The sequence below is a fragment of the Hylobates moloch genome, unplaced genomic scaffold (assembly GCF_009828535.3).
Source record: "Hylobates moloch isolate HMO894 unplaced genomic scaffold, HMol_V3 SCAFFOLD_3, whole genome shotgun sequence".
NCBI lineage: Eukaryota > Metazoa > Chordata > Mammalia > Primates > Hylobatidae > Hylobates > Hylobates moloch.
This window is the reverse complement of record NW_026652278.1, coordinates 141,497,582-141,523,958: the sequence shown is the minus strand read 5'-3', so window position 1 is coordinate 141,523,958 and position 26,377 is coordinate 141,497,582. Positions and strand designations below refer to the sequence as shown.

The following is a 26,377-nucleotide window of genomic DNA, read 5'->3' as shown; positions in this document are numbered from 1 at the left end:
ATCAGCGATTTCTTTAAGGACCTCTGGTTCCTTTTAATAGGAAATGGTCAACTTAGCTAGCTTTTTAAATATGAAATTACCCATTTTGGATACATGGTTAATGGACTTCTTAGGCTTTTCTTCCTATGAATTGTCTAGTGCATTCTTTGACATCCACATGTTGTTAAATCACTTTTTAAAATGAGCTTCTTAAGTAATGTCAAATTTGAATGTTTTAAAAAAGGTGTTTCATTTGGGAAAAGGAGTGTGGATGGTGGAACCATAGTTTTGCCATCTATTACCAGAGTGAGGTAGTTTATAAGACTTTATATTCTATTTTATAAGTGATTGTAATCTCAATATTGATCTCAAAATATGAAGAAATACTCTATATTTACCTTATGAATTAATTTCATTTCCTCTTGATGTGGTATCTTGAGGTTCTCCAGAGAAACAGAACCAATAGAAGATATCTATATATCTGTATCCAAAAAGAGATTTATTATGAGAAATTGGCTGATGTGGTTAGGGAGGCTGAGAAGTCCCACAGTCTGCCATCTGCAGGCTGGAGACTCTGGAAAGCTGGTGGTGTAATTCATTGCAGGTCTAAAGGCCTGAGAACCAGGGGAGCTGATGGTGTAAATCCCAGACTGACAACAGGAAAAGATGAGATGAGCTGTCTCAGCTTCAGCAGTGAGACAGGAAAAAAAAGGGGCAAATTCCTCCTTTCTCTGCATTTTCTTCTATTCAGATCCTCAACAGATTGGATGATGCCCACCCACATTGGAGAAAGAAATCTATACTGTGTCCACCAGTTTAAAGGCTAATCTCACCTGGAAACATCCTCACAGACATACCAAGAAATAATGCTTAATCTCTGCACCCTGTGGCCCAGTCAAGTTGACACATAAAATTAATTATTTCATATGATTTGTATTACATGAGGTTATTTTTTTCCAGTTGATAAAGGGAAGGTAGTCACTTATAAACTGAACAAAGGATTTTTGTTATATTTTTATGCTATGTTTTCTTTTTGTCTTTAAATTGTAGAGGCAGCCCAAAACTCCGTCCAGCTATTGCAGGTGTGGTGGTTTCTAAATCCGAGCTTTACTGGCTTATTTCTAGTCCCTTATAAGTATTGATTATCACTGTACTACAATTAAATGACTAAATTTAACCCCCTCCCCCACCATATAGATCAGATATATAGTTGTAGAGGAAAAGTACAATAAAATTTTCATTTTAAAAAGGGCAAAATGTAAATTCTCTATGTTGATGACTATCCCAACATACCCTCTTGCACAGAGAAATAAGGTAAATTTTAGATAGCAGTTGTGAATCTCATCGACCTTTATTTTTTGACTCATTTCTCCAGCAATAGAGCAAGGTTTTTGGTCAGCAATCTGGCTGCTCCAGTTTTATTCAACTAATGGATTTTGCTACCTTGAGAGGAGCACTGGGGAGGAATATACAGGGACTGGACTATTTTAGCAGAGTCTGCTTTTTGGTATAAGGGCTTCATTTTGGGGATTGTCTTAGAGGTTGAATATCACTGATCTTCCTTGCCAGGATTGGGCTTTTTCTAGGAATACAACTGCAACTGTAACTGCCTGTCAGGCCTCACATTGCTAATAATCAACTCCAAAAGTGTTATCAACATTTACCAGCTCTTACGTATGACCCATGGCTATTCTTAAGTCATGAGAATTATTAGAGTCTCTTCTGTTGCACTTATGGAATCGTTAGAGATTATCTTGTTAAATTGATTCCAGTTGCCCTGTTTCTTCTGAAAGCTACCACATAGGCTCATTTACATTTGCCAAACAATATTTTATCTCCTTGTTTGATATTTGAAGTCCACTATAGTTTTAAAATGCCTTACAACTCAGATGCCTGCCTCTCTCTGTGTTCTTTAACATAATTTTTAAAATCAATCTCTCTTCATCCATTTCCCCCCTACCCTTCCTGGCCTCAGATAACCACCAGTCTAACTCTTAATCTTTATGAGATCCACTTTTTTTTTTAGCTCCAAAATATGAGTGAGAACATGTGATATTTATCTTTCTGTGCTTGGCTTATTTCCCTTAACATAATGCCTCTAGTTCCATCCATGCCTTATATATTGACATCTTTAACTTATCCTACTTTATGTCTAATTTTTTATTAAGATCTAGTATTTTTCCAGCCAAGGATGGTGGCTCATGGCTGTAATCCCAGCACTTTGGAAGGCTGAGGAGGGAGTATTGTTTGAGGCCAGGAGTTCAAGGCCAGCCTGGGTCTACAAAAAACTAAAAAATTATGTCAGTGTGGTAGCATGCACCTGTAGTCCTAGCTGCTCAGGAGGCTGAGGCAGAAGAATCGTTTGAGCCCAGGCGTTCGAGGCTGCAGTGAGCTATGGCTTTATCACTGCATGTGAGCCTGGGTAACAGTGAGAGCCTGTCTCTAAATAAATAAACACATTTTTAAAAAGATTTAATATTTTTTCCAAAAAGCAATTTATTAGTCTAAAACAGAATAAAATAACTATTTTTACTAATCTTTATGGATTTGGAATCCTCCTTGCTTTTTATAATCATATATTTTGTTGTGCTTCACATGCAAATCATTGAAATATTTGGTGCCATTAGCCCAGGCTTAAGCTAAACAATAAGCACACAGTTTCCCAACTCAGCGTTGAACAAAACAACACATATATATGTGTGTGTGTGTGTGTGTCTCTCTCTCTCTCTCCCCCTATATATATAGGGGGAGAGAGAGAGAGAGAGAGAGAGAGAGAGAGAGGGTTTCCGAAATTAGAACTAGTTTTATTATATTCCGATGACTTTCAAAGCAAATAGAAAATGAATTTTAAAAGCTGAATGTTTCTCAAGTAGTTCCCAATTTTGTTTCATGTTTCTGATTTATAGAAGCTAGCAGAATGTTGATATGTATACTACTAATGACCTATCTTAAAAGCATATAGATTTATTTGATTTTAATGGTCTTAACTGGTTTTTTAAATGGGCAGATGAATATATCTGCAAATTGATAGATCTTGTTATGTCAGCATTCTTTATCATTTTCATAATAACTGAAAACATTTTTATTAATTATCCTTGGATTTTTTGGACTTTTTTTTTTTTTTTTTTTGAGGCGGAGTCTTGCTCTGTCGCCCAGGCTGGAGTGCAGTGGTGCAATCTCGGCTCACTGCAAGCTCTGCCTCCCGGGTTCACGCCATTCTCCTGCCTCAGCCTCTCCGAGTAGCTGGGACTACAGGCGCCCGCCACCACGCCCGGCTAATTTTTTGTATTTTTAGTAGAGACGGGGTTTCACCGTTGTCTCGATCTCCTGACCTCGTGATCCGCCCACCTCGGCCTCCCAAAGTGCTGGGATTACAAGCATGAGCCACCGCGCCCGGCCTTTTTGGACTGTTTATGGGGTTGTTATAGGCATTTAGCTCAGCAGTAGCATTGGATTAATAGATTATTTTTAACAGTTTATGTGACTTTCTCAAAATGAGATAAACACATATAGAAAAATTACTTAATACTGTGTAGTTGAATAACATACAACTATGAAGACATCACTAGTAAATCTATCAGTGCAAGCATTTGAAATGATTTAGATTCTACATAGGCACAATAAGTAAAATGGAATGCTTTCTTTTCCCCAAGATGTGTTTGTTAAATTGAAATGGTGTAGTGAGTATACATTTAATGCCACTTGTAAGAAAGTGTGTTTTCAAGGGATTAAAAAGTGTTCTGGTACTTGAAAAAAAAAGTGCTTATTTGTTAACTCTAAAAGCCACAGTGGTGTGCTGATGAAATTTTTTTCTTGACAGTATTAAATAAAATCTAGAGCATGTGAGGATATGTGCCAAACCATTTCAGCCTTATATAGCATATAACAAAATACCCTAAAAGCCAAGGTTGAGTGAAAATGCTGATCAGGCTGCTTGTTATACTTGTCATTTAGATAAAAGAGATGCTACAATTGAAACAAAATAGTTACTGCACCCCTTAACAGTGGCAATGTTGCTGAAATGACAGACACTATTTATTTATTTATTTTCTTCACTAGAGTTGTGGGGGAGGAAGGCAGGTGATGGAGACACTGGGAATCAAATTCATTGGCTTCTAAAAAAAGCCTCGGCAACACAGAAAATTAAGGGCTCTCATTTGGGTTCACGGAAAAGATAGAAAAGAAAAAATAGAAAAGTTAAAGGAAAATAAGGCAATAAACTTTGGTGACAACATTTACCTTTTTTGTTCACTTTTTAAAAAAATCTGTATTTGCCAAGCATGTTTTTGATGCCCCCAAGATAAAATATACTTTTTTAAAAAATTCGTTTTTGATGCCTTCTTCTAAGGTGATATCCACAGACATTATATAAGTAGGGATAAAAACTTTAATAGTATTTTTTCAAAAAAGCATTTAATCTAAGACTCTCATGAAAGGATTCTAATGGCCTTGCAGAGGCAGCGTACCAGTCCACACAACCCAAATCACTCTGGGATTTGCTAGTCAGTTTGGTTGGAGGTGGCTTTTTAAAAAAATATATATGTATTTTTTTTATTATACTTTAAGTTCTAGGATACATATGCACAACATGCAGGTTTATTACATATGTATACATGTGCCATGTTGGTGTGCTGCACCCATTAACTCATCATTTACATTAAGTGTATCTCCTAATGCTGTCCCTCCCCCCTACCCCCAGCCCACAATAGGCCCTGGTATGTGATGTTCCCCTTCCTGTATCCAAGTGTTCTCATTGTTCAGTTCCCACCTATGAGTGAGAACATGCAGTGTTTGGTTTTTTGTCCTTGCAATAGTTTGCTGAGAATGATGGTTTCCAGCTTCATCCATGTCCCTACAAAGGACATGAACTCATCCTTTTTTATGGCTGCATAGTATTCCATGGTGTATATGTGCCACATTTTCTTAATCCAGTCTATTATTGTTGGACATTTGGGTTGGTTCCAAGTCTTTGCTTTTGTGAGTAGTGCCGCAATAGACATACGTGTGCATGTGTCTTTATAGTAGCATGATTTATATTCCTTTGGGTATATACCCAGTAATGGGATGGCTGGGTCAAATGGTATTTCTAGTTGTAGATCCCTGAGGAATCGCCACCCTGTCTTCCACAATGGTTGAACTAGTTTACAGTCCCACCAACAGTGTAAAAGTGTTCCTATTTCTCCACATCCTCTCCAGCACACCAGTTAGAATGGCAATCATTAAAAAGTCAGGAGGTGGCTTTTAATCTTGCTGCTGCCACTGGCTGGTAACCAAGCACTGATAGTCATTTATTTTCTCCCGAACTGTTTTTTTCACCTGAAAATTGGGGATGCTAATTGGTCTTTGTATTAAGAGTTTTTGTAAAGATAATGAGATGATTTATGTAAGACTCATAGAACTTTTGCTTATATTCAGCAAATAGTAGCATTGTCATCAGATAAAATGGCACCTTTGACATATATATCATAGTTTTTTCCTGGAGTCTTCTCAGACCAAATCATTATTCCCTAATCAAGAATGACCATCTTTTGTGATGTAACATTTCCTGATAGTGTATCCTCTTTTATTCTCTGAATTTGAAATTTTTTGTTTAATCTATTAACATATATCAGATGCTTGATGATATTCTGTCCTTTAACCTGACACTTTTATAGCATAGAAGAACATTGAGTTCAGCTATCTTGTATTCTATTCCTTGCTAGTTTTTTTCCTTTACTTTGCAGTGGTTTTCTTTCGTTTCCTGTGGCCTACCCTACTTTTAGGGAAGAATGAAATAACATATAACCTCTAACTGCATACACCTTCTTCAGTACTGTAAGGCAGGCTTTATCTGTCATCATGAAATTAAAGGATGTTTCTGATTTCCCAGTCATATCAAATAAGATTACATTGGCAGATGGCTTTTAGCCAGTCATCAGGATCCTAAGCAGGGTTGTAAAGTAGTCCTGCTCTTTTGCCTCCCCTTAAGCTTCTTTTCAGTTTTGACATCTTTTCTTCACTCCTCTGTATACCCACAGAATGAATCTTGATGAAATACTATGCTTTAGCATTTTCAAGCACCCTATTTCTTAGTATTTTGGTTTAGAGTTACCTTTTTTTCCTTTTCTTTAACCCCAGTCTTTTCTGCTTCTCATCTCCAAACGTTGGAGTTTAATGATTTTCTAAAGAAAGCCTTTATAGAAAGGTGTGAAAAACTCCCTTGAGACTTTTGGGTTTTAAAAGAGAAGTTAGCTAACACAAGCAAATCTCTGCTTTGTAAAAAATCTGAGATTTCTTGCCAATTACCCAGAACTTTCTTACCTTCAGTAACTAAAACTATGGTCCAGTAGTTTGAAATTTCACTTCTGAAAGGTTGATATTAATTGTAATCATTCATATATAAATTTCAAAAGGAAAGAAGGAATTATAGTTATGGTAATAACGACATTAATAGCAGCTACACTTGTTAAGTATTTTTTTGTGTGTGTGCCAGGAGCTCTTCTAAGTGCTTTACTTATATTGGCCTTTAAATCAACCTGTTAAGTAAAGAAATATTTGAAAAATTGAGATTACAGCACATTTTTGAAATTAGGAAAACCAACTCACAATACAATAGTTTTAAATACATAACATGGCCCAGAGAAGGGCTTTTGAGTACTAGGTTTGAGTCTTCTAGATTTATGTTGATTTCGAGCTAGATTACTACACTACGCAATTCATTTCTTTATTATTAAAATAGGAATATCTAGATTACCTATTTTTTAAGAGAATGTATAATAATGTCTAATAAATTACAAAATGTAAGCTGGAGGTGGTATTCTTAATTAGGTAACTTCAGGTAAGAGTTCCTAAAATTTTAATAAAGAAAGAAAAAACAGATACTTTTTCTTTTTACAGCTAACTTTTACTAATATTAGACCAAAGTCTGTTATGTGCTTTTAAAGGAGTCTGTTAATTCAAACTGTTTGTTTATAAATAATGTAGTAGAAGATGATTGTAAGTTGCTTGATATTTCTTATGCTTTTCATGGAGGCCCCTGGATTTTTGAAAAGTAATTTTGTTTTGATTATGTTCTTAAGGTAGTAAAATACATTGGTGGGGACTACTGTTTACTCTTAGGCTTCTTACAGATCATCCACAGTACTGTATGTTCTTATCCTGCTTTGTCTTTAGAGGATTGTGATGTTTAATCACGGTCTTTCCTAATAGACCCCACTAATTTCATCAGGCTTACTTAGTGCCTTTTTTAAATTAAATATTCTTCATCAAATAACCTGAAAAAAATAATAATTATTATCATTATTATTATGTACCAGGCACTGAACTGATCACTTTATATGCAGGGATTTTGTTAACTAGCAAAATTACTTCTCAAAGAACGTTAACAAAAAATGTTTTTTTAATTGCAGTCTTCTTACAAAACTAATTTTACAAGTTTTATTTTGCATATCCTGTTTTGAAAGATACCATTACTATCTCATAAGCAGAATAGTTATTATTCTACCACAGATGTCAACTTTGCTATTTGTGAAATTATTAAAATATCCTAAATACAGTGATTTTGGGCTATTCATACCATTTTCAAGAGTTTTGGTTTTCTTTAATTTGTCTTTTCCTACTTTAAGTTTTTATTTCTGTTTTTTGTTTTGTTTGAGACAGGGTCTCACTCTGTCACCCAGGCTGAGTACAGTGGCGTGATTACAGCTCACTTCAGCCTTAACCTCTTGGACTCAAGCGATCCTCCCAAGTAGCTGGGACTATAGGCATACACCACCATGCCCATCTGATTTCTGATTTTTTGTAGAGACAGGATCTCACCGTGTTGCCCAGGCTGGTCTCAAACTCCTGGGCTCAAGTTATTCTCCTGCTTCAGCCTGCCAAAATGCTGGGATTACAGGCAGAGCCACTGTGCCTGTCCTTTATTTATATTTTTAACATAATATTTTGTTGTTAGACCTAATACTCTATATTTTAAATTATTCTATTCTATTTTACTTAAACCTATTTTTCATTGTATTGTGACTGAGATTTTTTCTTTGTTTGTAGAGTTAAGAAAACCTTCTATAATTCTATTTATTTGGTAGCTTTTTGTAGTGTTTAAAATTATTTTTCTGTAATCTAGAGCTATTTGTGTTTACCTGGAATTATACCACTTTTATACTTTCTAATCAATACTTATTTTTACTGATTTTTTAAAGAAATTTTGACCATTTTTAATGGCCAGTATTTTGAGTCACTTTCCTTTAAAGTCTTGCTTTTTAAGAAAAATACTTTGTCAAGCTTGTTACATTGTACAGTAAGCTCTATGTAGGATGATGGTGCTAGCATCTTCCTGAACTGACTTACAATTTTGACTCTTAATATACTATATAAGTAAGAGGATCTGTCAGCATTTACTTTTAGTTCTTTTGCAGAGATGAATAAACATCCTGAAATGCTGATTTAGACAATGTTTTAAAAATGCTTTGATGCACTTTGGTATATGACTGACTCTTGCTTAGTTAAATGTTTTGCAGCATTATAACATAGTTGAATTCAGCTCATCTTTTAAAGCAGTTGTCAGAAAAATATGGGCCAGCATGGTAGAATGTATTAGCTCAATACATTGTCTCCATTTTATTATGAAGCTGCTGAGGAAGCTGTGATATACAGCACTGTCATTACAGATCTATTGTTAGGATGGTTCCACAGTCTTCTTTGCACTGCCATTAATTTATAGCAGTAAACAATATGTAGCCTTCCAATTGCAGCAAAGCAGAATCTTTTAATGAGGTGGATGTTATTACCACAATAAATCAGTGCTTCCGCGTAATGTATAATTCAATGTGTGTATTCCCACTGTAACTTCTCTGAGTAAGCTGATAGTGTATCATTGTCATTGCACAGCTCCACTGGTCTTTTTTTTTTTTTTAACTTTCTTTTATTTGGGGACTTCTTTTTTATATGCTTGCAAATAAATGTGGTATGTCTTGATAGCTGTCATATAGCAGGCTTCAGAAACCAACTGTAACAATAACAGCCAAAATCAATACTGTGGGTTCTACCAATATGGATCTCTGCAAGATGCCATTTTTTTCAGATGCTAGTGAAATCAATCCTAATTGGTTTTAGCATTATATTCAAGAAACGTGATTCTATAACTATTGATTTTGGGGGTTACTCATTTGGAGAGTAATAAAAATAGGAGCAGATAAAGTGAATACTTAATATGCTTCAGACCATATAAAAGGAGCATTGATTCTATTTTTAATTCATATAATTTGTCTTCTAGTGATTTTATTTCTTCTCTCTTTTCTTTTCCATGGCTCATTCTTTAGGGACAACAACTAAAATACATTTAAAGGCATTTCAGATTGGTTCTGTAACAAAGAAAGAATCCTTGGAGTCAGCTCCTTTCTTAACTGGCACATATTTAGTAAGTCAGATATGATTCTTTTGTACAGAAACTAATCCTTTAAAAGATAGCATTTTAAATTAGTTTACTGTGAAACTGACTTAAAATAGTAATTAAAGATTTTTAAAATTTTGCTTGTAAAGGAAAAAATGCCTTAAAATTCAATAATAGTTATTAAAACCAAGCTATTGAAAGAGAGTGATGATGCCAAAGATAGTTTTGAAAAAATAATTAACAATTTAATAAAGATAACCATAATGATAAATTTAAGATGTTGCTTAACATTGTGTAACATGAAAAGCAGTTTAAAAACTGGTCTGAACATTGCTTCATTTTCAATAAAATATTTCTCAGTGCATCCATTTTAAACCAATATTTTTGATTTATTTATTTTAAGATTTTCTCCACAAATAATCAGATATTTTCTTTCTCTTATAAATAAGGAGTGATTAACTAGTAGGTGTTCATAAATGGTATAAGGCAAAAGACTGTTGTGTATCTTTTTTTAAATAAAGAATTTTTTATTTATTATTTAGAGACAGGACAGGGACTCTCTCCATCACCCAGGCTGGAGTACAGTGGCACAATCATAGCTCAAAGTAGGCTTTAAGGTGCTTGGGCTCATGTAATCCTCCTACCTCAGCCTCCCGAGTAGCTGGGACTACAGGGACATGCCACTATGCCCAGCTGATTTTTAAAATTTTTTGTAGAAGCAGGGTCTCACTATGTTGCACAGGCTGGTATTGAACTCCTGGACTCAAACAATCTCCCACCTCGACCTCCCAAAGCACTGGGATTATAGGTGTGAACCACTGCACCTGGCTTCTGTATCTTATTAAGAGAAGTAATATATCATGTCTTTTTATATATATATCATGTCTTTTTCAGTGAGTGGGTACTTTAACATTTTGAATAAGGAATAGAGATTTTCTAGATATCAGAATGTTTTTTGAGAATGAATTGTTACTTAAAGCAGTTGATCTTAACATTTTTTGAGCCTTAGACTCCTTTGAGACTCTCAAGCATATTCTCTACGTCTTCGTAAGGAAATGTACATGCATAGGCTTGATCACACAGAATTTTGCCTGCTATTTAATGGAGTTCGTGTATTACCTAAATGACAACAGCAGTAACAACAATAAAGATATAGGTACCAACTAACATTTATTAAGCTTTATCTTATGCTAAGCAATTTGCTAAAGGCAATTATTTCATTCAAACTCTTTTACCCAAATTCTAAACGATTATCTTAAAAACCATAGTTAGCATTCCTTGAATGTTGTCAGGCATAGTTTGTTGGACTTTAATGTACCTACTCATTTTTATCTTCCAAAACAACCTTCTGAATAAGTATTATTATCATTCCAGTGAGCTCAGGGTTTTTACCATGTTGCTATATTGCTCTGGGACCTCTGTTGTAAAGTATTATTTTCCAGTATAAGCTCATAATCTGTCTACTATTCTTTTTTTAATGTGATATATATATATATATATATATATAACATGTTTCATGTGATATTTTTCATGTGGTATATATATATATATAGTTCATGCAGGCATATTTTTATCCTCTGGTTAAAGTATATATATATATGTATATATCTATATAGATATATAGGCATATTTTTATCCTTTGTTTTCACTCACACTAGTAGAAATTTCTAATTTCTTAACCTGTTTTCCCACAGTTTCTTCCTTTGTACTCCATTTCACCTATCTCCCAGTTTTGTTTCATCCTCTTCTAAGAACCCATTATAAGTCAGTCCTTCAGCTTTAAGATTCTGTTTCTGGTTGTTGCTTCTAACTAACTAAATGTGGTTTTATAGGTGCTTTCCAAAGTGTTGTATAGCTGATATCTCACTTCATGTAATTGTCTTTATGTGATGCTTGTTATGGGATGATTAAACACCTATGTTCCATGAAAACTAGACTTACGAAGAAATGATGGGTTCATCCATTCACTTACTTGTATGTCGTGTTTAACTCGTGTTGGAAAAAATGTTGCTTTTTACTCCCCAATATGATACTGTGTTGCAGCTTAAATAGTATATATTTTTAAAATTCACTTTTATACCTACCAGTAGGATATCATCAAAAGAGAGGAAGACATGAAGGATGATTACATTGATGTTTTCTTGGTTTTTTCCCTCCCTATTGGCAGCCAGTAGGAGCTCTGAACCCAAAAAGAGCAGCATTCTTCACTGAGCGTTATGAATCATGGGAAGATGATCAAGTTCCAAAGTTTCACTATGGTACTCATTACTCAACTGCAAGTTTTGTTCTTGCATGGCTGCTAAGAATAGTAAGTTCAATTTCAATAATACACCATGATTAAATAAATTCAGTGTTGTGAAGGATATGCAAAAATTAGAACTATAAGCATCTTTTTTTGAATACTAAAAAAGTCAGTTTAAATTATTGAAGTTCTAATTATAAATATCTCTGTCTCTCATTTGGCTTGTATTGCCTTAAAAATGTTTCATCTGGAATTGTATGAATTTTTTTCTTAAATTTGCCCCTTCAGATGCTTGCTGTCTTACCAGATTCCAAATTGTAGCATAAATTCTTTTAAAATGTAGTCTATTAAAATAAGAACTAAGTAAGTTGTTACTAACACAGACATGTACTTATATATTTTGGAAGGTTGCCCCAAATGGAATAAGGTAAGTTTGTTGGTAAAACTAAGGCTGTCGTGTATTGATAATATATTGGTTAAACAAGAAATGTTTCTGTGAAATTGAAAGGTGATTCATCTACTAGAAAGCAATTTCTCTGGGAGAGCATTAGCAGCACATCATTAATTAAAGCTTGTTAGAAGGATACAGGCAGACATAAATCCTAGAAGTAATTTATAGTGCTTAGCTAATTTCAAGCAATTATCCACTAATATGTGTTTAAGTGTTCTTTAACTAAGAGGAGGCTTTTAAATCATCCAAACATTTTTCTTTTCTTAATCATAAATTAAATATTGAGCCATAACAATAGGAAAACTACATACTGGACTATTCTCTGTACTATGAAGAAAATACATCTAATTTATGTCTGCATGATATTAATACATTATTCTTGGAAAGGAAGGCTACCTGAAGAAAATGTTGCAAATACCAAATTTTTGAAATATTTAGAAATATTTCTTTTTTTTTTTTTTTTTTTTTTGAGACAGAGTCTTTCTGTCGCCCAGGCTGGAGTGCAATAATGGTGCAATCTCGGCTCACTGCAGGCTCCGCCCCCCGGGGTTCACGCCATTCTCCTGCCTCAGCCTCCCGAGTAGCTGGGACTACAGGCACCCACCACCTCGCCCAGCTAATTTTTTGTATTTTTAGTAGAGACGGGGTTTCACTGTGTAGCCAGGATGGTCTCGATCTCCTGACCTCGTGATCCGCCCGCCTCAGCCTCCCAAAGTGCTGGGATTACAGGCGTGAGCCACCACGCCTGGCCAGAAATATTTATTTTGAGGGAAAAATAACTTGAGAACATTAATGTAATAATTTAGATATAATTCTCATTGTATACGTAGTTTATATTACTAGCTAATGCTTATTAGTCATTAAAATATTTAGTTCTAAGGATTTATAAAAACCACATTTTTATGTATGAGGGAACATATGGATTTTTTTAATTGTTATTTTTTAGGAACCCTTTACAACTTATTTCCTAAATTTGCAAGGAGGCAAATTTGATCATGCAGATCGAACTTTTTCATCAATTTCCAGAGCTTGGCGTAACAGTCAGCGTGATACATCTGATATTAAGGTACAGAAATGTTTTGTTTTATAGTTGTTATTGCCAGTGCATTGCTTGTTGAATGAATGTTGAAAATTTTCGCTACTGCCATACAGCCCTATTTACAAAAGATAAATCTCAGAAGATAAGTCCTTAATTAAATGGCCAAGAATTATAACATTTCTCTCTCTGTCTCTATCTCTTGTCTTTCCCTGGGAATTTTTGTTGTTATTGTTTTGTTTTTGTTTTTGTTTTGGAGACAGAGTCTTGCTCTGTCCTTTAGGCTGGAGTGCAATGGCGTGATCTTGGCTCACTGCCACCTCTGCCTCCAGGGTTCAAGCGATTCTCCTGCCTCAGCCTCCCAAGTAGCTGGGATTACAGGCATCTGCCACAACACCTGGCTAGGTTTTTTGTATTTTTTTTTAGTGGAGACGGGGTTTCACCATGTTGGCCAGACTGGTCTGGAACTCCTGACCTCAAGTGATCTGCCTGCCTCAGCCTCCGAAAGTGTTGATATTATAGGCATGAGCCACCGTGCCCAGCCTCTCCCTGTAAGTTTTAAATGACTGTCTCTCCTCTATCAGAATCTCTCCCTCCTCTCTCTCTGTCTTTTGTTGTAGAGTGTTTTTTTTATTTTCCCTTTCTCTTTAGAATCTTTTCGTTGAAGGGAAAATATGGTAGGTAGTGTGAATGTAAGGCATGTAAGGCACCATGCATAATGGGATTCCGAACTTTTTTTTTTTTTCTTGAAACAAGGTCTCGCTTTGTCACTCAGGCTAGAGGTGCAGTGGCACAATCACAATTCACTGTAGCCTCAACCTCGACCTTCCAGGCTCAAGTGATCCTCCTGCCTCAGCCTCCTGAGTAGCTGGGACCACAGACATGTACCACCATGCTAGGCTAATTTTTTATTTTTTGTAAAGATGGAGTCTCCCTATGTTGCCCAGGCTGGTCTTGAACTGTCTTATGCGATCTTCCTGCCTCAGCCACCCAAAGTGCTGGGATTACAGGTGTGAGCCACTGTGCCTGGCTGGAATTCCAAACTCAGTGAATAAAATTACTATAGTCTGAAAAATACCATGAGAAAAATCTCAGACATAGATATTTAGATATCCTATGTACCTGTTCTTAAAATAATTGTGTTTTGCCTGCTGCTGGTTCTAAAAGCATACCTGATTTTGCTTAGTAAAGGATTCCATTATTAATAAAGCAAAAACAAGAGTTATTCTATCTATATGCATGAAAGATCAAAGGATCAAAAACTTTGCACAGTAGCTAGTAATAATCCTTACTAGAATTTTGCTTCTACCTACAGAAATACAGTCTATTTTTTTTAAATGGTGTCTCTTTCTGCAAGGTGTACTGTGTTAGATCTATTAAGTATATGAGATATCCCTATGGTTTTGAAGTTCCTTATAGTTCCATAGAAAAATATGACATATATAAATAATTATACCATATGGGAGAAAATAAGTGCCAGATGAGAAATATTGGAGCCCAAATGAAGAAAAGTTATACTGCTAATGTGTATGTTACTGTAGAGTACTTAAAAATTTTTTCAGTGTAATGATAATTGCATCTTGCTTTTAGGTATGATACTTTAAAGTCTACAAAATATATTCACATCTTACTGTAGAGTACATTGCTTGTGTGAAAGATACTTTATTAAAGAAGATTCTATTGTATACAAAAATAATCTTTTATTGAGACATCTATCAGGGTTTTTGATCTCACAAATAATATACTCTGATATACTCTTGAAAATTATATATCATACCCTTTAAAAATCACCAGTAAGTAATTTTGAACTGGATGTTTAGATAAAAGTAAGAATAGTTAACAGATTTAATAATTTTGTTAAATTTTACCTCTAATCTCAAAGCTGTTTAATTACTTATGTAACTCTTTTGAGAAATAATAAGAGAAATGAAAATATTGATAAGCCTGACATTTTGTTATGAAATTGAAGACTTATGTGTGGTTTTTTTTTCTTTCCAAATTCCTTCATTTGTTAAGCATCTCATGACCAAATTTTAACCTCATACCTAAGTTTGCTACTAGAAATATAAACAAAAATGAAGTCATGAATTTGAGTATTATTTTTCCTGCTTTATAATAGCAATAGTAGATATCTTCAGCTTTCTGCCTCTGTGTGTACTAGACATTCCTGTTCATTGCTTTGATGGACAGGAGGTATATATGATAGATGCTAGTGGTTTTGTTTTCTCTTTTTCCTGAATCTCAGGCTTTTTCTTTCAAGATTCTTTAATTAGTTTGTGTCTGGTTTCATTTTCTCTAAAAATTCTTTAAAATACCCTGCTTGTAAAAAAAAAAAAAAAAGAAACCTAAACAAAACAACTATAACATCAAAAGAAATCACATGCTCTTCTTTACCTTTCTTCTTCCTTGTTTTTCTTATTATTCTTGTTTCATCACAAATAATGAGTCAAATCCAGCTCCCTCTTATGTTTGGAATATGTTTCATTATGTTTGGAAGCATAAAGTTTTTTTCAGAACTTACTTTGTGAAGCCTACTGATATTTTTCCACCAATGTGTATATTCTCCTTCTTCTCTGTCTCCACCCCCATGCCCTAATATCTGTAAGGTAGTAAGTAGGGCATTGATAAATTACCCCCATTTTTATATAGATAACCAGCTAATTTGGGCCCTAAAACTTAGTGACTTTCAAATACTTTGACAACTGTATAATATATGGTTATACAGGCTATTTAAAGAACCTCCTGTTGGTTGGTCTTTCTAAAACAGGAGGAATTTAATCATGCCTCTTTTCTTGTTTTGATCCTGTTTATTTTTAAAATGTTACATTTTGGCACCTTAGAAAGTATATTTAAATTATTATAATAGAGATAAATGTATAAGAACACAGTTAACACTTTGGGGGGCCGAGGCGGGTGGATCACGAGGTCAGGAGATCGAGACCATCCTGACTAACATGCTGAAACCCCGTCTCTACTAAAAATACAAAAAATGTGGCGGGCGCCTGTAGTCCCAGCTACTGGGGAGCCTGAGGCAACAGAATGGCGTGAACCCAGGAGGCGGAGCTTGCAGTGAGCCGAGATTGTGCCACTGCACTCCAGCCTGGGTGACAGAGCGAGACTCCGTCTCAAAAAAAAAAAAAAAAAAAGAAAAAAGAACACACTTAAATTACTATAATATATGTAAATATTTCATTCAGCTATCACATTATATTTCAGGTGGAATCATTATTAGTTATAATTGTCAACTTTATTTGTATCGTCTTGCTGGAGTTCCTAGAAATACTAAAGAAATGTTAAACAGTAGAGAGAAGATGGTGAAATATGATGGTGGGGTGGTAGGAATCATTTTATTGAGTAGATCCTAAAGCATACCTTGCCTGATTAATATTGTATACATTCTGTAAAACGTTTTTGTGAGATTTTCCAAAAACGAAATGTAAGGTATGTAAAGATTTAAATTTTTTCTGAAAGAAAAAAATAAGAATAAGGTAACATTTCTGGTAACTTAATTGTTTTTTTTGCTGAGGGGGAGCTGTTACTTTAATATCTTAAAATCCCTATTTCCTAAATTTTGCTAATACTCAAAGTATAATATTACCCAAAATTGAGGTTATTCCTATGAAATAAAGGTTAAAATGTTAATTCTTTTTATTTTAAAGAAGAAAGAGACCTTTTTCTTACACTGAAGCAATCTTTTATTTATAGCACAATTTACTGTTTTTAAAGTTTTGTGGATCATTTGTATTTCTCTGCATCATTGGTGATTCCATTTCAGATCTGACCTCTCAATGATGGTTTTTATTCTGCCTGAAGAAGCAGATCAGTAGTGTTGATCAGTTTTCTAAGTAGGCTTAGAGCTACTCTCCAATGGAAATATAATACAAACCACAAATATAAGCCACCTATGTAATTAAATGATTTCGTAGTCGTATTTTTAAAAGTAAAAAAATTAATTTTAATAATTTATCTTAACCATATATATCCAAAATATTAGTATTTCAATCTGTAATCAATATAAAATTATTAGATATTTTATATTTTTTGATACTAAGTCTTCCAGTGGTGTTTTATACTTAACATGTCTCTATTTACATGGCACATCTGTGTTGAGACTAGCCACACATTTTGTGTTCAATAGCCATTTGTGGCTGGTGGCTGCTGTATTGGGGCAGTGCAGATTCAGGGCATTGTTTTGGACTCACATCAAGGGATAGTTTGGGCATATGGAAAGAATGCCTTCACCCTTTTTGAACAATGATGTTTCTGATGTGTACTTCATCTAAAAATAAACAGACAATTAGTAGCAACAATCTGTAATCTTGAAGACTGAAATACAGAGTATTAAAATTGGGTTGGAGAATCATCACTGTGATAAATAATGTTTTAAAATCCCCAACAGATTCTGTGTTTTAAATCTTTAAAATTCACTTAAATTTAGAAACTGGGGTTCAGAATAGATTACTTTCTTCAGCCTGAGCCTTGAATTATTATGACCAAATTTTATGTAACGAATTACAGACTCATGAAGTTTAAATGAATTTGACTAGACAGATACATCTAAATATTAGGCAAATATCTAAGCTTTTCTAGGCAATTTATTGTCATTGATTTTTTTCCACTTCTCTTGAGGTTGCCTACTCATTTCAGATACCTTTAGTGTTGATAAACTCAATCTAATGGTGAAGTACAATCTGGCTTGCTGCAGTTTAAATTCTTTTCTTTCTCTCCTGTAGAAATGATTACTACTCTGTACTAGAACATAGAAGGAATCATAAATGTCACCCCAGTTCATTACTTTGGAATGGGAACAGTAGTAAATGGATCGGAAACGGAGATTGTTGGAGAACCATACTTTTTTTAGAAACCCTGAATTTAATATAATAATATATTATTAAAGTATAACCTGTACAAAAGTAAATTAGATTAAAAAGTTTGGAGGAACCCTGAGATATCATTTACTTTTAAAATTTTGTATTTTAATTGTGTTTATCCACTGTCAGACTCTGGTTGTGATATAGCACCAAATATGACACAACTCTTGCCTTCAGTGGGCTTTTGCACTAGAGGAGATACCTACAATAAAACAAGTCCCAGCAGTTTAGTACGGTAGGCTCATGCCCCTTGGGCTCATGGATACAGCATCTGAAACGAAGAGAAGGAAGAGGAAAGAGGAAATTCAGGACCAATCATGAGGGGCCTTCTGCTTTGTGAAAGAGGATGAACTTTATCCTGGGTGCAGTGGGGAGACTTGGGAGAGTTTGAAGCAGAGAAGTGACATGAATAGATTTTGTGCTTTTAAGAGATCACTGTGATTGGTATTGACATGTGTATTGCCCTTGTCCATGGCCCAGAGTGGAAGCAGTCAGTAAGTTTTAATTAGGCAAGGAGCAGTGAAGGCTTATATTCAGTAATGCCAGTGGGGCCAGAGAAATGTGGATAAATTTAAGACATATTTAGAAGGTAACCGTTAGGATTTGGTGATTGATTTGTCTTGTAAGATGAGAGAGGGTGAAAGATTAAATATGACTTGGGCATATATATATATCACAGAAGAAGTAACAAGTTTTGTTAGGTCATAGATATTTAGCTCCCTGCCTTTAAGAAGAAAACTATGAGAAGTCAATTAAAATCCCCCAAAACACGTTTAGTTAGGCTAGCATTTATTGGTTATTTGCTATATTTAATATATAGTAGAGAGCGTTTAGAATTAAGAGAATAAAATAGACATAGTTCTTTAGTTAGCATCTCTCGCCAGATGAAAAAGACAGGCATATATAAAATAATTTTTAGTACAAATTAGATAGTGATAAGTGCTATATCTTGTATAGTAAGATATAAACAAAATTAAATTAATTCTGACTGGGGGAGATGGGATTGTAAATGACTTTAAAGAATAAGTGATTTTTAAGCTGTATCTTAAGGGATGAAAGAGAGTCTAACAGACCTCCCACATTTATGTCTCTAGCCTGTGCATTTCTCCTGATATCTGACTCCCTCCTTGACATCTCCATTTGAATATATAAACTGTATCTTAAATTTAACATGTTCAAAACTAAATTCCTGATCTTCATTTCTTCAAAGCTATTCTTCTTACAGTCTTCCCCCTATAGTAAATGGTTTCCTATTTGAGTATAAGCTGAAATTTTTGCAACGTAAGACTCTACGCTACCTAACTCCTTTCCAAAATCCTATTACATCTTGAGCTCTTCTGTTTGCCACCCCATTCACTCTGTTCTAGCTAAACAGGGTCTGCTTGGTGTCCTTCAAGTACTTCCCACCTCAGCACCTTTGGTTTTCCATTTCCTTTCACCTGAGGCATTTGTTTTAGTTATCTTTAAGAACTCATTCTTCATCCCTTTCAGGTTTTTGCTCAAATGTCCCCTTTTCAGTAAGGCCTTCTCTCTCCTCCCTATTTAAAATTGCCCCCATCACCTCATGCACTTTTACTTACTCCCTGACTTTATTTTTCTTTATGTCACTCACCATCTGACATACGTATCTCATGCTTATTGATTTTATTATGTCATATCCCACTTGACCATTAGCTCCATGAGATCCTAAATTTTTGACTGTTTTCCTCATTGGTTTATCCCTACAATCTACAAAGGTGTTTGGAACGTGGTAGGCACTAGATTAAATATGTATTGCATTAATAATGTGATGAAATGAAGAGGGTTCTGAGCAAGGGAAGTGATGTGAACAAAGCTCAGAAAAGACGTTTGGCACATTGGGAAATGCTTATTGATCTGTTAATTGGTCTTATGTTTCAGGTGTGTAGAAAACATAGAAACAGAGATTCTGAAAGGCAGTTGAGTCTAATATGAAGGCCTTTGGTAACAGTCTAAAAATGCTTGAGTTAATTCTATAAGCCAGTTCAGCAAGTAACAGCCAGATAATAGATATGATTGGCTTTGCAATCTGCCTGATCTGTGTCACAGCTATTAAAGATATGCAAACAAATGAGCATTTGGTTGACTGTAAGGGACAGGAGGCATAAAGCTTTCCTAAGAGTTAGTGAAAGAGCCTGGGAAAAATAGCGAGGTAGTTTGAGGAGAAAATGGAGAGTGTGTGCTTATTCTAGCCAGAAGGGCACAGCAAAACTCAAATGGATATGTGCCTGATATGGAGTGGGACTACTAACATCTCATTTTTTAGGATGAGATTTTCTGTCCACAGGAGAACTGGTAGCTGGATGTCAGATGCTGATCACAAGTTGTTAATGATTCAATTTTCTACATTTTATTACTATGATAGCTTTGCGAACATGGACATACCATCACTGGTCATATCTTGGATTTTTCATTTAAAAACCTATTTTATAATTTAATGTGCATCATTAGTGGTGAGTGTATTAAGTTATGAAGTTAGTAGGGTCAGTAAAGTATATTCTATATTTACAGTTAAGTAAATCGAATGCAATTAAGTCCCAAGAGATACTAAATATTATTTTAAAAATAAATGACTATGCAGTAATATATGAACTCATATATAATTTAATATTTAACCCTTAAAAAGTTTTAAATTACATATGCATGTTAAATAAAATATACAGTGGAGGTGATCATAGAATAGTTTTGTGGCTTGTGAGATTTGTAAAACATGAGACCTTTGACTTGCCCTCTACTACCTCAGAAATCCCAGAAGTCTGCAATCTGAAGATAAATGAGGTTTCTTTTTTCCCTTAGCAGCACATCTTCTACCATGTTAATATATTCCACTGATGCTGATATCATCAGTATTAGGCCCGTTTATAAGAAAATGCTTAGCTACAGTTAAGAGAACATAATTGATGGAAATGTATTTCTTAATGTATTTATTTTTTAAAAAACTTAAACTTCAATGATTTAGTAATTTTATTTTCTTAGTAAAAAAAATCTGCATCCTGTTCTCAGACATCTTTTTAAAATAATTTAGAGTTTTAAAAAATGCTGAAAGAAAGTAAAATTAAAATCTTATCCTTATTCATGCATTTGCACATTTTCAACTTAAGTGCTCATTCCTTTCCCCTTCCTATCTTCCCTCCCTCCTTCTGTTTTTTGCCAGCCTCTCTTCTTTTCATCAGTGAGCTCAAGCTTTCTCAAATATGTCTGTTTATCCTTGCTTTTTATATGTAACTTATAGATAACTTGCGATTTGTTAATTTAGCCACATCTCTTTAGCCCTTTTCTTCAAGTATCAGTAGGTTAAATGATGAACGTTTGTGCTAATTAAGTACTGAAGTTTGTACTCATGTCTACAATGAACTACATTTTGCTTATTGATAAAAATTACTTAAACCCCTGAATATTTTTCTTCTCATGCTATTTACATACTATAGAGGAAAATTAAAAACCTATTAAGGCATTTGGAAAATATTCATATCTTCCAGAATTATAAAAATACATGTGTCAAGTGTGATTTGTTTTTTGACTGGTGATCTTACCATATTTTTTGTTCAACTAAAAAATGTAGACTGTTCATTAATGTGTTCTTAGATACTGAGATGAGTGGTTCTTCTCCCATACTAAATATATATCTACCACTTATTCCAGAAATTTTATTTGCATCTTCTCTTACGGCAGTTACAGCTCACCTTTTGTTTGCACTATTATTTGTTTCCAAATTATAATTTATTTGGAGATAAGGGTCTAGAACAGCAAAAGGCCCAATGGAGATGTCCATTTCAAACACGGAAGTGAAAAATGTGTTGAAAGCAAGAAAGAACCATAAATTATTGGGGATATTTATCATAATATGAAGCATGTTAAGCCCTACTGTCATTGCTAATAAAAAAAAATATATTTGTTTTGAATGTCACAGTTATTTGGCAGGAACTATTAAGTCTCGAATATTTTTGTGGGCATATATATTTTTGAAAGTAAGTTTTGTTAAGTATTCTTAGAGTTATGTTAAATGCTTTTATAAATGGGCATAATTCAGTGAATGACCTATTGGCTTTAGGATTTAGGCAAGTTGAGTCTGTAATTTGGGATTTTTATCATGAATCCTACTAATGATAATAATATCTTATGTATATATAGAATTCCGTATTATCCCATATGACCCTCACAGCAAACCCTGTGGTTTTGAAATGGCAATTGAGGTGAGAAAGGGTCACAGAAATTAAATTAATTTGAGTACATGTGACAGTAAGTTGAGTAGACAAGACTTAAGCCCAATTATTCTTTCTACTATATCAGATAGAAATAGATTATCATTTATCTATTGATTTGTAATCCATGATTTTTCTTTATTGTAATGCATTTGAAGTAACAGTTTTATAATATCTAAAAACCACATAATATTTATGGGGTTGGTCTGGAAGGATTATAGATTATTTTTTCTTTTCCAATTTTGAAAATAATTGTTTTTCTTTTACTGTAGGAAAAAACAGCATTTTATCTACCAAATTAGGACAGACTAAATTTAAATATCAACTTGAAAGCTTTCAGATATGCAGTTGATTTAAAATAACTATTATAAATGCAATTCAATGTACTTGATCTCTAGTGAATTTTTTAAAAGTTTTATTACTTATGGGCTAACAATAAATCTTGAAAATTAAAATGTATCAAAACATGCACCTTATATTTTTATAATATATTGTTAATCAGCTCTTTTTTGTTAATTAAGAAAGCTTATTTTCAATTTTTTAAATTATTTTTTCAGTGGTGAAAAGCTAAAATTTTGCTTTCACATTTTTTTTACCATCAGTGTCCCTAAGCAGTGCACCTTAAATTAACTTCTAATTTATCATGCTTCCATTTGAGTTGCCAATATTTCATATTTAGGAAAAATGAAATAAATATTTAATTTTAACTAAAAAGGAGCTTCTTCATTTTTATTTCTATTTTGATTATCTTGTTTCTTTTTGGTTGATAGATTAGTATTTGGTATGTTTGCCCCAATATATTGAAGTGGTAGGTTTAGTTCAGTCCATAGAATTGGTGACTATTAAAAGGAGAATCATACAGCCTGGCTGCAAAGGTTGTTCATATCAGTGGAAATTATACCTTAATAAAGAAAACTAAAGCATATGTGTGGTCACAACCAATCCTTGTCATTATGCCATGAAAGCCTTGGGATTTGTGATCAAAGCAATGGGCTTATCCTGAACTGTGGTATAACCTCTGGTTGAACCTTTCAAATTTTTATCTTAGGAGATGATACACTAAATGTTGGCCATGTTACCTGCCTCTAAGACTCATCTACCTAATTAAGTGATAGAGATTAAAATTATTGTGAGCAAGCCAGAAGAAAATGTGAATTATAAATGTATCTGTCTTCTGTCAGTGTTGTTTACTTACCATTTTCCACTGATGTTTTAAAGAATTGCTGAACATGTGTTTTTTATCCAGAACTGACTGTTCTGTTCTGATGAATATAAAACATACTTCACTTTGTAAATGTGCATTAAAAGTATTAGAAAGGCATAGTCTTTGACTCTGTTACTGCATTTCATCTGTCAAAAGAGATAATTTTGAACTGTAATATTTGGTATTGTATCAAGACATGGTTCTTAGAAAGATGCTTTTAGTATTAAAATGGAATTCTACTGTATAACTTAAATGCCATTGTCATCCACAATAAAATTGTGGCTGTATATATGCTTATTTATTTTGTTACATATTGGTATATATCAGTTGAGTTCAGCATGTTTATTTCATATTAAGAGAGTATTGAACTCTCATCACTGACTTATGCAGATTTTCTTGTGATGAGACTGCAATATAGTTTAAGTACAGCATGTCCTCAAATAACGTCATTTCATTCAATGTTTTGTTATATCACTGGTGAGAAAAAAAACATCAATTCATGGCCGGGGCCACTGTCCGTGTGGTGTTTGCACGTTCTTCCCATGTCTGTGTGGGCTTTTTCCAGGTACTCTGGTTTCCTCCCACATCCCAAAGATGTGCACATGAGGTGAATTGGTGTGTCTACATGGTTCCCGTCTGAGTGTGTGTGTGTGTGTGTGTGTGTGTGTGTGTGTGTGTGTGTGCGCGCGCGCGCGCACGCGCGCGCCCACGCGCTCCCTGCTATTGGATGGCACCTGGTGTCCTGTCCAAGGTACCATGGGTTCCTGACTTGCGCCCTGAGTTGCCGCAGTAGGTGTTAGGCCACCTGCAACCCTGAAGTGGAATAAATGGGTAAATAATTATCTTGTTTTTGTTAATCTTTCTTAGATGTATATATAGCTCACATTTATTTCAATATTTAATATTAGAAGTGTTTTGGGTCTCTTTTTAGAAGTTTAGTGATGTTTTTGTGGCAACCAAAATATACTGTGGGAACTTATTTATATCAATTAGCCTGTGGTAAAATTGGTTTCGTTATATACCATTTTACGTAAATTTGCAATTTTCAAGAACCTATCAATGACAGTAAGTGAGGATTTGTTGTATATATGCTCACTCTCTTATTTAATTGTGCTAATTTGATGTTGTTCTTCATACTATATGCAAAATCTTAATAATCTCTCTCCTCAGTATTAGTTTCTTAGAAATGCTTGTCATATTTTAAATTCATGTGTAAAGTCCTCAATTTCATGGATCCTTCCATTTAGAGAGAGATAGAAACAAACAAGCAGTTATAATACAGATTGATGAGTTCTGTGTTAGTGAAATGCAATGTATTACGATCTTTTCCCTAAAGCTTTCTCTGGCCACCCCAACTTTTAGTCATAATTTTCTCATTTGAACTTCTGGAGTGCTAGTTGTTTTCACAACCTATTTTCTCTTAAAAATATATCCTTTCTCTATTACTGATTTAGATCCGTATTCTCTGGGCGGCGGGGGGGGGGACTCATTTTATGTATCCCAGACCCTAAAACAGTTCTCTCTGAAGAGTAAGAACTAACCTACAGGGGCGTCCCCTAGGGGGATGGAGCCCGCGTGTGCTGTGGCGCTGAGAAATCTCCGCCTGGTGCTGGAGTTGCTGTGCGGGCCATGCAGCTGGTGCTGGGTTGGGCCAAGGGGCTGCCCACCCGGAGCTGGGATGCTAGAAGGGCTGTTGGTGAGGACATTTCACCATTTGGTCTCTCATTTTGTGGGCAAGCAGGTGGTCAAGATAGGGAGCAACAGTAAGAAGCTATAGCCCACCAGCCTCCAGTCTCTGTGGCTCCAGGACAGCCAGGTCTATGGAAAGAAATTATTCCTTAGATTTGATCCAGATGAAGAAATGGAGCCCACTGGCAACAGCCCACCGCCAGAGCCTCCACAAAAAGAAGCACAGAAGGAAGGGACTGTGGACTCAAAGTAGGCCTGGGAGCCCCGTGGGCAGAAGACCCTCATGGTCCACAGAGCTTGTCCTCCAGGGAGAGGATGATGAGGAATGTTTGAAGGGAGACACCCCTACAGGAGATGCTGGGAGGTGGCTGCGTGTCAGCTCTCGTTTGTTGGCAGCGTTTGGGTGAACGACTTCTCCAGATCCAAGAAAGCCAACAAGGGGGGGACTGGAGGGACCCTGCCCCGAGGTTGGTCGTGTACTTTGGTGGTGGTGGCTTCCTGGCATTTTATAATGGTCAGATGTCTTGGAGCTCTTCCCCAGAGGTCACACCCACCTGTGACATCCTGTCTGAGAAGTTCCATTGAGGACAAGCCTTGGAAGCGCTAGGCCAGGCTCAGCCTGTCTGTTATACACCATTGGACCAGAAATACTTCTCAGGGCTAGGGAACATCATTAAGAATGAAGTCTTGTACAGAGCTGGCATCCATCCCCTTTCTCTTGGTTCAGTCCTGAGTGCCTCCACGTTAGGAGGCCCTGGTGGATCACGTGGTGGAGTTCAGTACAGCCTGGCTGCAGGGCAAGTTCCAGGGCAAACCGCAGCACATGCAGGTCTACCAGAAAGAACAGTGCCCTGCTGGCCACCAGGTCATGAAGAAGCCCTTTGGGCCCTCAGGTGGGTTCCAGAGGCTCACCTGGTGGTGCCCAAAGTGCCAGCCTCAGTTGTCAGAGGAGCCAGAGCCAGTGCCAGTTCTTCTAAGGAACTCAGGGTGCTCTTCATGGAACCTTGCCTCTTGGGGAACCTGATGTCTAAGTGTCCAGAGAGGAGAATGTGGTCAGGGACTGGGTGCAGAGGATAGTGTGGGTCAGGAGTGCCAGTATTATAATGTTCATCTCTCTGGAGTTATGTTGAAGGCAGAGTTTTCATAGGGTTAGATTTGTTTTTTTTTTTCTTTCTTCCTTTTCTAGTTGTTAATTCTTCCTATTAAATTACGCCATTGGGAAAGATGAGAAAAGTCATGATGATGGGTAAGGGGAAAACCTTCTGGAAGTCAATGGGGCAAGGAAAAAGAAAGCCTATGGGAAATAGTTGTGCTCCCA

General features: G+C 35.2%; 1 protein-coding gene and 1 pseudogene across 4 annotated transcripts in view; both read left to right on the top strand.

Annotated features, from left to right (window-relative positions):
- The window catches only part of LRBA (LPS responsive beige-like anchor protein), a 793,918-nt gene that overhangs the window by 599,410 nt on the left and 168,131 nt on the right, over positions 1–26,377 (top strand). For all 4 annotated transcript variants that reach the window (XM_032148169.2, XM_032148179.2, XM_032148174.2 and 1 more), the window contains 2 exons: positions 11,514–11,654; positions 12,986–13,105. In XM_032148169.2, coding sequence (XP_032004060.1) covers positions 11,514–11,654; positions 12,986–13,105 — 261 coding nt within the window. The remainder of the gene's footprint in view (positions 1–11,513; positions 11,655–12,985; positions 13,106–26,377) is intronic.
- LOC116478254 (endonuclease 8-like 2) lies at positions 25,049–26,083 on the top strand (annotated as a pseudogene).